A 12,666-nucleotide genomic window follows, 5' to 3' on the forward strand; every position below is an offset into this window, starting at 1 on the left:
GTTTGAAGCAAATGATGGAGAAGCAGTGGTAGACAAAACAGGCAGTGAGAATACAAAGAGTAAAATGGATATCGATGGATTGAGAGTGGACAAAAAATTAACATGGAGTATAATGAGAGAAAATTAGGTCAGGCAGAGAAGTGAAGTTATGGCTTCAATCTGATCAGCTGTGATCATGTTGAATGGCAGAGCAAGCTCAAGGAGCTGTCATTTCTTACCGTGTTTTGCCTTGGAAAATACAGGAATTGACATTTCGCAATCTCAGAATTGTTGGGTGCAGAAGGAAGCCATTTGGCCCATTGTGCCTGCACTGGCTCTCCAAACGAGCATCTTGACTTAGTCCCTTTTCCCCGTGCCCCTGCACATTGTTTCCGTTCAAATAATTATCTAATGCTTTCTTGAATGCCTTGAATAAACTTGCTTCCAACACATTTACAGGCAGTGCATTCTAGACCCGAACCACTTGTGTGAAAAGTTTTTCTCGCATCACATTTGCCTCTTTTGCAAATTACTATGTCTATGCCGCCTTGTTTTTGATCCTTTTTACGAGTGGGAACAGTTTCTCCCTATCCACTCATGATTTTGAATATCTCTATCAAATCTCCTCTGAGCCACCTTCTACAAGGAAAGCTGTCCCAACTCTCCAATCTATACACACAACTGAAGTTTCTCATCCTTGAAACCTTTTCTGCACTCTCTCCATTGCGTTCACATCCTTCCTATAGTATGGCACCCAGAACTGTTCACAACACTCCAGCGGGGATTGAGTGAGCATCTCGTATAAATTCAGCATAACTTCCTTGCTCTTGTACTCTATCCCCCTATTAATAAAGTCCAGAGCACTATATGCTTTATTAAATGGCGCTCTCCACCTGTCCTGTGACTTTTAATGATTTATACACAAACACCCAGGTCCCTCTGCTCCTGCGCCCCTTTAAGAATTTTACCCCTTTATTGTATCTCTGTTGTTCTTACAACTACTTGAGGGTTTGGATCTTTCATTCCTTGAAGAATATTGTCATAAAATTAGAAACCAGCATAATTGCCATGATGGTGAGTCAACCATTCTATAGTGAAATAAAATGTTGTTAATTCATAAGCGTTACAGCTTCTGGATATTTTACTTTTAATGACTTCTAGCTGAAAGGCTGCAGTCCGTAATGCTGAGCACAGTGACTTGACAAATAATCCAGAAAAGGAGAGAAAGTAAGTCAATTAGGAAGCAGTCATTAGATGGCCCTCAAGTTTGAAAAGAGGTGAATTTTAACACATTTCCCAAGGATCAGACAGCTGAGAGTAAAATATATTATAGGATGCAATATTTGCATCTTAAGTAGACTGTTCAGAGGGGTCATGACCAGAACGTTGGTGTTAGGAGATGGGGACAAGAAAAATTTCACCTGGATTTTGAGGCGTGATTGGAGGCTTGTGGTATAAAGTCAAGGCAACTGAACCAAACAAAATATTTCACAGACTGATAGTTGGGAATCTGAACCCTAGTTTGAAGAGTAGCTGTCATTTGACAAGAGCGCCATAGGCAAAATTGAGTCGAGTGGGTTTTGTATAAAAATGATTCCTCTGGCTTGATCTTGAATCCTATCGTGCAACACTAACCGCAGGTGGTGAACTGTTTGAGGGGATTGGTGCACATCGGAGCTGGCTTCACATTGAGGCTGTGTTCATTGTGATCGACTATTAGCAGGTGCCATATCACTGCCAGTGTTGCACTGCATTCCCAAGACTATAGAAGTAATGTTCTTTAAGTGCCTTGGTAGAACCAAAGCCTTAAAAGCACTGAAATTAGAACTCTGCTCGCTCCAACACTCAGCACTACTGCATTTTGTTGAGAGGGGAAGATTAAGCTTTGATAGTCCATCTAGTCTTTCAGTGAACATTGTACATTTTTCTTTTTGCAGTAAAGTGAATTTGTTTCTCCATGATCAGTCACTGGTGGGGATAAATTGGCAGAGTATGCTTGCTGACTACAGACATAACATGACGAGAGCTCTCTATAATGTTATCAACATGACCAAATACCAGCATCCTGTGCTGATATTAAAGTGCACATCTCTATCCAGTTTCTCCAAATATATGTTGACATTCCATAGGATCCCTACAGTGCAGAGGGCCATTTGGCCCATCAAGTCTGCACTGACTCTGACACAGAAGCTTACCTATGATCATCCATTTATCCTACTAATCCCCCCCTCACCTACACATCTTGGAACACCTAGGGGCAATTTAACATGGCTAATCCACCTAACCTTCATCTTTGGACATGTTTTAAGATCTTAAAACTTTTGCTGTTTGGGTGACTTGGTGATGAATGCACATCATTCAGATCACAAGTTAGGTTCCATCCAAAGATCATGTTTATGTTTGCTTTTAGCTGGACAGCAATAAGGATGCTGCAGTAGAGGCTGATGTTTCTAGCCTAGGGAGGGGAAAATTTGGACATGGCTCCTGCCCTTGATTAATCTCCAGTCTCTGTTTGTGTCTGTGTACATTGGGTACAGACATGGTTGTGATCAGTTACGAGATGCACTGCAGCAATTCACCAAAATCCTTAGACAGCACCTTCCAAACCCATGACCACTTCCATCTGGAAGGACGAGGGCAGCAGATGCATGAGAACATTACCATCACCTGCAAGTTCCCCTCCAAATCACTCATCACCCTTACTTGGAAATGAATCGCCATTCCTTCGCAGTTGCTGGGGGTCAAAGTCCTGGAAATCCCTCCCTAATGGCATTGTGGGTCAACCCACAGCACGTGGACTGCAACGATTCAAGAAGGCAGCTCACGACCTTAAGGGCAACTAGGGATGGGCATGAATGCTGCTAGCCAGCAATGCCCCCTACATGTTTGAATAATGTGTGGACATTCATTGTCTAAGTGCTCACATAATGAATGGTTCCTTGGGCAAGACACAGCAATGTCTGTCTGTGCTTTGCTAAATTTTGAGAGGTACGCACCTGGATTTTATCAGAAGAAAATAATTGGGGAAAATGCTTTGAAAATCTTCAAAGTTGATCGTTTAATTTATGCACCCTGCTAAGCATTTTAAAAGGCTTCTGTCTACAAATTTAGGTTTCAGATACAGCCAGTCTTGTTTTGTAAATTTATCGATTATAATCTGTTTGATAAATGTTTGGAACCAGTGCCTCAGATTTGTTTTAAATGGAATTTAAAAATACACAATTATCCTTTTTCTGATGAGCCATTTTATGTAGTTTTCGGTGAAAAATGAATCTGATGTTTTGATCTTTTGAGCCTTGCTTCACGGGGAACATTTTAATGGCTAATTTTAATAGGTTTGTGGGTTCCTTTGAAGTTCACAGGTTATTTTCTCATTTTTTTAGTTTGCCTTGTAGGATTTACTTTATAAACTTCTGTTTCATGTCTTTGCCTTTTTTTCTATTTACAGTTTCGGTTAGCTTAGTTTGTTGAACAGCTGGTTAGTGATGCAGAGACACGCCAACAGCATGAGTTTAATTCCTGCACTGGCTGAGATTATTCATGAAGGCCCCCTTCTCAACTTTGCCCCTCGCCTGAGGGTGTGGAGATCCTCAGTTTAAATCACCACCAGTCAGCCATGCCCCTCGAAGGGGAGCACCTATGGTCATCAGGGACTATGGCAACTTTACTTGAGATTTTAAAATTAAAGTAGTTTAATGGAAATACCTCCTTATTCTGTGATTTCTTATAAAAGGGAAAAGTTCAGGTGGGAAATCTGGAATAAAAACAATACAGTTACTGTTCTTCTAGAGAAGACGAGTTAAGTCTTCAGGTGCTGACCCTGAAGTTCTGCTGAAGGATATCCACCTGAAATCTTGTCTTTCTCTAAAATGGATGCTGTAAATATTCCTAGTGTTTTGGGGTAATTTCGAGCCTCTTAATGTTAGTAAGCTTGCTATATTTTTCAATTTTGTATTGAGAATTGTGTCCGGTTTCATTTATTTTTAATTATTGCCGATTCTGTTTTTATTTGATGCTAAAATGTGCGTTTACTCTGGTTTGTAGCTGGTGCTCTAGCAGCATTTGTTCAAACTTAGAACAACCTGCGAGTGCTGCACTCGAGCTCATTTTGTATAAAGAAAAGTACAGCACCGGAACAGGCCCTTCAGCCCTCCAAGCCCGTGCCGATCATGATGCCCTAACTGAACTAACAAACCCCATCGGGTTTCTGATTATTGCTCGTACTTCAAACCAAGTTCCTGTAATCTGCCAGGATATTATGAACCGTGTAATTCTCTGCAGCTTCGGTGATCTGCCTTTCAGTTCATCTAGTTTCTTAAGGGCGCAAAGTCCAATTTTAATGAACAAACACAGCCTCAGTGCAGCCCCGGTTTAATTGCTGGTGACAGGATAATGCTTGTAAATGATTAGATCAGAGGAAAATGTAAACTAGATGCTGTACCACTTGAAGTGTGTCATCTGAAATGTGATTGATCTTTCCAATATATCTACATATTTGTATCAATAAACCTTTAAGGAGAGGGATAAGCTTAAGTTAGCACACTTTAACATATCAAAACACTGCATTTCAACTGCATCTTGTATTTTGTCTTGCTACTTTTCTTGCATATCATGTCTGAGATCTATTCTTTCGTCTGTGGCCTGGACTTTGCTTTTACTTACCTGAATGGCTGAAGACATAGTTGTCAGAAGGGGGCTAAAGGGAGGGGGGGCTGTGCATAGGCAACATCAGGAACATAGAGGTTATGGAAGCTTTATAGGGTGCGCAAGGCCATCATATTAAATAAAGTTGATGGGCCAAAGAATCAATAGAGGATATAAATGAAAGCAATATCCGATGGTTTTGCAGTTATGACTGTTCTCCTTGGGAAGGTAGGAAATAGTTGAAAATTGTTAACAATGCCTTTGATTTGATTTATTGTCACATGTATTAGTATACAGTGAAAAGTATTGTTTCTTGTGTGCTATACAGATGAAGCATACCGTTCATAGAGAAGGAAAGAGAGTGCAGAATGTAGTGTTACAGTCATAGCTAGGGTGTAGAGAAAGATCAACTTAGTGCAAGGTAAGTCCATTCAAAAGTCTGACGGGGAAGAAGCAGTTCTTAGTCAGTTGGTACGTGTCCTCAGACTTTTGGTATCTTTTTCCCGACGGAAGAAGGTGGAAGAGAGTATGTCCAGGGTGCCTGGGGTCCTTGATTGTGCTTTATTTCTGAGGCAGCGGGAAGTGTAGACTGAGTCAATGGATGGGAGGCTGGTTTGCGTGATGGATTGGGCTACATTCATGACCTTTTGTAGTTCCTTGTGGTCTTGGACAGAGCAGGAGCCATACCAAGCTCTGATACAACCAGAAAGAATGCTTTCTATGGTGCATTTGTAAAAGTTGGTGAGAGTCGTAGCGGACATGCCAAATTTCCATAGCCTCCTGAGAAAGTAGAGGCGTTGGTGGGCCTTCTTAACTATAGCCTCAGCAGGAAGGGGCCAGGGCATGTTGCTGGTGATCTGGGCACCTAGAAACCTGAAACTCTCAGCCATTTCCACTTTGCTCCCGTTGATGTAGACAGGGGCATGTCCTCCACTGTTTCCTGAAGTCGATTGTAATCTCCTTCGTTTTGTTGACATTGAGGGAGAGATTATTGTTGCCGCACCAGTTCACCAGATTTTCTATCTCTTTCCTGTACTCTGTCTCATCATTGTTTGAGATCCGGTCCACTATGGTGGTGTCAGCAGTGAACTTAAATAGAGTTGATGGGGAATTTGGCCACAGTCATAGGTGTGAAAGCAGTATAGTCGGGGGCTGAGGGCACATCCTTGTGGGGCACCGGTGTTGAGGATGATCGTGGAGGTGTTTTTGCCCATCCTTACTGATTATGGTCTGTGGGTTAGGAAGTTCAGGATCCAGTCGCAAAGGGAGGAGTCAGGCCACGGAGTTTGGAGATGAGTTTTGTGGCAATAAGTGTTGAAGGCTGAGCTGTAGTCAATAAATAGGAGTCTGACATCGGTGTCTTTGTTGTCTAGGTTTTCCAGGGTTAAGTGTAGGGCAAGGGAGATGGTGTCTGCTGTGAACCTCTTGTGGCACTAAGCAAACGGTAGTGGATCCAGGCAATCTGGGAGGCCAGAATTGATTGATGCCATGACTAACCTTTCGAAGCACTTCATAATGATGGATGTCGGTGCCATCGGATGATGGTCATTAAGGCACGCTGCCTGGCTTTTCTTTGGTACCAGTGTGATGGTTGTTTTCTTGAAGCAGATAGGGACCTCAGATTGGTTTTAAAGATGTTTGCGAATACCCCCAGCAGTTGGTCTGCGCAGGATCCGAGTGCTCATCCGGGTACCCCATCCAGGCCAATCGCTTTCCGTGGGTTGACTTTTGAAGGCTGCTCCATCTGCAATGGTGACCTCAGATACAGGTTCTGGGGTGGAGGGCATGTTCTCGCTGTCCTCGTGCTCAAAACGGGCATAGAATACATTGAGTGCATCGATGCCGACGATTTTACATGCCTTCATCTTGTAGCCTGTTATGTCTTGCAGACCTTGCCATAATCAGGAGTCTGTGTGGCTTGCCTGGGACTCTAGTTTGGTCCAGTACTGTCTTTTGCATCTCTGGATCTCCATAGGTCATATCTGGATGATCGAATGTCGACTTGAATCTCGAGGGAGTTGGAATTCCGAGTTGTACAGGGTTGTAGATCCCATTTGGCATATTGTCCAGTTGAGACCCAAACGTCAGAAAGTAACTTGAAATGGCTACAGCTCAAATTCACTAGGACGATACATGCTTAGAGTTAAACTACAAGAGGTTGCACATACTTATCTTGAATTCCTTGCGGCTTAGATTAAGGTGATAGAGGTGGTTTTGTGTTTAAAACCTGAATCAACCTTGTTGAATGCGTCTTCCCTCTTCTGGGAGAATCTAGAACAAGAATGCTTAATTTTAAAATGAAGTAATTTAGGTGTGAGATCAGAAACAATTCATAGAATAGTGAAAATCTGGAGCTCACTCCAACGGTCTGGATGTGAGGAGAGTTGGAGCTTCTAATATTGAGGTTGTTGTTAGGTAAAGGTGGCTAGGTATCTGGAACTAAAGCGGGTAGATGAATTTGAGATACTGATGAGCTGCAATATAATTTAACGGCAGAACGGGTTAATGTGGCTGAGTGAGCATACCAACATATGAATTAAGAGCTGAAGTAGGCAGCTGTGCCATTGGAACCTGCTCCACCATTTCATAAGTTCATGGCTGATGTGGTTGTAACCTCAGCTCCAGATTTCCACCTACCCCCAAAATATGAATGGCCATCTCCTGTTTGTTTTTAAATTGGATTGGGCGTGAGTTCAATCAACATTAATGTTGAAGTAGCCAGTTATTGACAATACCACATTCTGCCTTTTGCTGACTGTTTCAGGTTGACTACTCGATTTGAATAAGAGTGCAAATAATGCTCTTCAAAAACTGGGAAACAGCCAAAAGCCATGAATCATACATTTATATGCAAATAAAACAATTAAACTTCCTCCATTCTTGACCAGATGTAATATCAATAACAATTGTATGAAAATTAGTTGTGACTGAACCTGAATTTTAATCCTGTGTAATGTGACAGTACTATAGTGAACCTTGGACTAAATGCTTCATTCTTATTGCTCCTCTTGTCCTTCCAATTGCTTTCTCTTCTGTAACCAGTACTTCAATTTTATATAGTTCAAAATATTCCCCGACTCAACTCTATTTCGCAAGGTCCAAGTCTCTAATCGTTTTAGTGTTTAGTTCAAGTGAGTGGGTATGAAAGTGTTTAAAATATTGCACCGACCATTGCAGCCTTCAATAAACTCAAATTAATTGCACTAACTGCGACTGAGCTGTTGGATCCTGTTTGAAAATTAAATCCAATCTAACCTTGAATGATTTTACATTTTTGTTAGAATGTCTGTTCTCTGCTTGGAGATTCTCTGTAGCTGAAAGGTTGTCACTGTTGAAACTGTTCCTGAAGTATTTGTTTCTCTCCTATTCTGTCTCCTCAGAATGTGAAGCTGCATTCTTCCTGCATCAGCAAAGCTGTGTGGAAAAATGTCCACCTGGCTTTTATAAAGGACTCGTCGATGGTCCTTTGGAAAACAACATTGAATTTCCACAAGTTTTGGCCTGCCTTCCTTGTCACGCTTCATGCCGCACATGCAATGGGTTTACAGCCACTCGCTGCCTTTCTTGTCTCCCTCACTCGCGCTACAATGAAGTCGAGTTGAGCTGCTCACCCCAGATGCAAGTTAGCAGAGAATCTCCCCTGGAGAAGGAGGAAGTTGTTGAACCGCTCACTGAATCACATGTACCTATATGGTTTGCGTTGACCATCTGTGCCTTCATTATAATGGTATTTTTTATAATATTTATAGTTCTTCAGGTCAGGTCAGGATTCCAGTTCAACAAAGTGAAAGTCTACACTCTGCAAAACGGGAAAGGGATTATATCTTACAAAGGAATTTCTGACACCTGGAAAGACGGAGATTTAACCGAATCGGATTGTGAAGAATTTGATGTTGAAGGACGAAGCGAGAGAACAGCATTTATAAAGAAAATACAAAGTGTCCTCTAATATTCCTCCTTTCAAATGTTCCATCCTGTTGCTAATGAAGGGTTGTATGTCTCATTTTCATGGACTTTCAAGAAGTGTCTTTAGGGGACAAGGCATCCACACGCCCACTTTCATCTGGGAGGTGGATGATTGAAATGATGGACACAATCCCTCATAGCTGAACTGTTGACAATACTGGAAATTGGGCATTTTTCACAGCTGTTAGCTGGGTAGGTTGGTGACTTAGTTCCCAGCAAAATCTGGTCAGGGCCATAGAATGGTAAAGTGGATTTTTTAAATTCAATATTATATAATGCAATAGGTAATGATGGAAATTTTAAGACTCCCAAAATTTATAAGAACATTCCCATCTGGATAAATTGAAAATTAATTGAGGAATTTGAAATTGTGGTTTAGGAGACTTTCAAAGCTATTTCAATCACAACAAGATCGAAGGGGACAAAAACTTAACTGTTTGGTACATGTTATAACCGGTTTTTGAGTAGCAGAAATAGTTAGTTTCAAGGGGTACCGTTTTTGCACTTTAAATTATTTTTCAAAACTTCCATCCCTTAAAACACTCATTAATTTAAAATATTTCTCTCCAAGCAATCACTGACCCATTGGGTCGCTCGTTCCCTATTGTGGGCTGAGGTATTCGGACCAAGAAGGTTCTTGATTTGAACCCTGTGCCCAATTGGCAAATGGTTATGGCTTGGTGCGCTTGGTCAACGGGGGGGGAGATGCAATCACCAGGGTTCCTTCTGTTCCTACTAAAAATGTACATGTGGACATCAGATCTAGTATGGGCTTGGCATAACCTCCATGCTGACTAAACTGATAACACTTCCTGTCAGAGCTTAGATGTGATGATTGGCACTTGAGGCTGACAATTACTTGTGGACCTGTCACTCAGCAACTGCTGCTTCAGGCGAGGAGGAAAGTATAATTAGTTTGTCAGTGAAAACATCACCTTCCAGAGCAGATTGGATTCTGGCAATTTTGAGGCAGATAAAATAATTGATTGAAGATGACAAATCGCACCAGAATTTTAGATTTGTTTTATGCCTGATCTGAACAATTAATTTGTAACCCAGGGAGCTGGTGATGCACATTATTATTAATATACTTGCAACCTGGAGTTCAAATCGAGGCTGAGGTCTGTCAAGAATGCAAAGTGACTGGTCCTAAATGGCGCAAAGCTTTAAAGAACAAGCCTCCCACTGAATTGGAGACGTCCTTGAGAGACCAGAGGCTGATGGGGGAAATGGAAAAATGAGTGGAGTGGGCAGTGCATTTGAGGTTGGTGCTGAGATGCATTTATTTAGCCAGGGACGAGAGGCCTCGTGTGACCTACCTTAGAAAAACATGTAATTTCTGAGCAGTAACACCACTTTGGGCACAAGATCCCCCAAGTAGTATAAATATTTATTGCACATCACTTTACTTACTGAGGTGTTGGTGCAACTCACCTCAATAGCACTTTGTACCAGAACTCCTGCCTCTATTTAGCACTGCATCGATTTTCCAATAGTGTCTTCCAGTTATTTTAATTGAAGGATTTTGCTATAAGCATACTATATATGGGAAAGAGGCCTGATCAGGAAAAGCTGGCAATACTTTCCTATGAAGCAGACCAAATAGAGCAGGCTGAAGTTAGGCATTAAATGTGCTTGAATCTTGAGAGTCACTATGTCTTAATGCAATCTGCAATAAGTAAGTTTGATATTCAGGCTTAATGGATATTTTTATTGAATGGTTTCAGAATATGCACCAAGCTTGAGGAGGGAGTATTATTTGGGTACCCTTTTTATTTTAAGGAAGGTACGCCTGGGGGGAGTGGGTAACAAAGGATTATACCTCTGGCAACTACATGCTAATTCAGCCCGGTCTGATGCAGCAGGGCCTTCTCCAGTTGTAAGGGCCTTATTTGAAATGAGTTGGGGCAATCTCAAATTAATTGTAAATGAACACAGACCCCATTGCACAAAGTGCCCTTAATTTGGTGCTAAATTGGCAATCTAATTCAAAGGTCACACTGGCTAGTGTGGGAGATGAGGGGAAGATGCCACACTGATGTAGGCAGTGTTATTCTAGAGCTATGGCCAATTGAAGGGGCAGTGTAGAGGAAGGTGAGGCTGCCCTGGGAGTGTTTAATGTTGGAAAAGTCTATCTAGAATGGATCGTGTTCCATTTCCAAGTATCAACCATTACAAACATGGACTTCACAAGAACATGCCTGCTGATGTATAAATCTGGACAGAAGTGAGAAACGGTACTATTGGACAGCAGGGTCCATTCGGAACAGTTCTGTAGGACACAGTTTTCCGGTCGTTCCTGCCAGCAGCTTCTTCCGGCCCCGCTGACAGTGACGCTGGTGCTGATTCCCTGGAGGCAGTGAGAAACCCTGCAACAGCAGTGGGAACAGAAGCTGCTGTGGCGGGGGGGGGGGGCGGGGGGTGGTGGAAAATCCTGCCCTTAGTCTCTACCCTCTGATCAGTGTTGCTGCCTCTTAATTAAATCTTAAAACACTTAATTTTTCCCCTTTTACCATTGGTGCCGCCTGACCTGAGCTGATTCGCGGTTTTGAAATTTGTGGATGTTAGCTGTGAAAAATGTTTCCCTTCTCTGCTGTATGTCTGTGTATTTTTTTTTTAAATGAGCACAAAACATTGGGGTGGGTGGGGAGTCTTATTCTTCAACTGAAATGGGACTTTGAGACATTCTTCACACCATTGAAACCCTCTCAGGGTGAGTCACTGACTTCAAGGTTTCCTTCAATGAAGCAAGAGAACTGTCACGGATGAATAGTTTCTTTAAAATCGCATTGTTGTTGATTTTATAATGCATCAATTATGGATAAAAACATTAAGCATTCAGCATTCAAAAGAAAAACTTCAGGACTGGTCAGGGAATAATCTTATTCACAGCACTTGGTTGTATCTGCTATAGATGTTTTTCCTAGCCCATACCTCCGTCAAATGATCCATTTGCTCTATATTTGGAAATGGACAACTAATCCTTTTTGTTTGCAGTCAGTTTGTTATGTAGTATACCAGCATTAATACACTACAGAGAAATCAAAGTTAAATTAATATTTCAAAGCTGTTTAAAAACTCTTTAATTTATCACCTCTGATTGCTCCCACTGCTATCCTAGCCAGTGACTTAACTCGTTCCTGTTAGTAATTCATCACATTGTTGCATCAATTCTTTCCTTAAAAACCCAAGTCTAGAGGGACAAAATTTCCATTTGACACTTGGGTAGGTGGGTTTCTTTTCCTCCATGATTCAAATAAATCTATAAATTTTTGCGCACCTGAATCCTGTTGGGAAAATTACGCATTTACACTTCATATTACCTATGTTGAGTTATAACTGTGTAAATGATGAGTTACTAACTTCACCTGAATTAAGAGCAAAACACTGATTTCAAACTTCTCCAGCACAGAGATCTTGTGAGAGGAGTTTAGGGTGGAATAAATTATTGTCTTCAGCTAAAATTGAAAACAATATTTTGCCAGTCGCTGAGTAGAATTTAGGTGAATTTTAAATGCCCAAAATACTCCTCTTAGCTAGCCAATCTAGGAGTGTGCCTTGGTTGGGGAGAATGGGGATTTAATTTTGTTCTGCAGGATAACTTGCTAAATGTAAATGATGTCTTCAGTGATGCATTGTGTTTATATCACGGCCTTGCACATGGTTCTAACAAAATGGAGAGAGATTTTGGACCTCATTTGAAATTTGCCATTACCCATAAGCTGTGGTAGAAATACTGTCCTAAATTTCAATTGACCAGAGCAGTAGTTGGGGCTATATTTGGCCTCAGTACCCTTGCATCAGGAATCCTGAAAAGTCTGCACCTGTCCTGCTCCTGATTGATATCCAGTAGCCCTTACTGGAAAGTGCATGTGTGGGAATGTCTTGTTATGAATAGGCTTGGCTTTGATGAAGTCTACAGAATAATTTTCATTAGATTTTTGATCGGAGAAGGGCCACCTTGGTGGGGTATAGCAGGATAAATCAACCCCGATTTTGACAATTCAGGAATCGAGGGTAGAAAGATTACCAAGCGAACAAAGTCATTTCTTTTGATGCTTTGTGAAAATTATGTTG

At 41.5% G+C, this 12,666-nt stretch overlaps 1 protein-coding gene across 1 annotated transcript in view; it reads left to right on the plus strand.

Moving 5' to 3' along the window:
- Positions 1-9,317, plus strand: part of LOC144480482 (furin-like) — an 88,518-nt gene extending 79,201 nt beyond the window's left edge. The window contains exon 15 of the mRNA XM_078199965.1: positions 8,004-9,317. Within this exon, the coding sequence (XP_078056091.1) occupies positions 8,004-8,572 (569 nt within the window). The 3' untranslated portion in view covers positions 8,573-9,317. The remainder of the gene's footprint in view (positions 1-8,003) is intronic.
- The last annotated feature ends 3,349 nt before the right edge of the window (positions 9,318-12,666 follow it).

This window comes from Mustelus asterias, chromosome 29, assembly GCF_964213995.1.
Source record: "Mustelus asterias chromosome 29, sMusAst1.hap1.1, whole genome shotgun sequence".
NCBI classification, from domain to species: domain Eukaryota; kingdom Metazoa; phylum Chordata; class Chondrichthyes; order Carcharhiniformes; family Triakidae; genus Mustelus; species Mustelus asterias.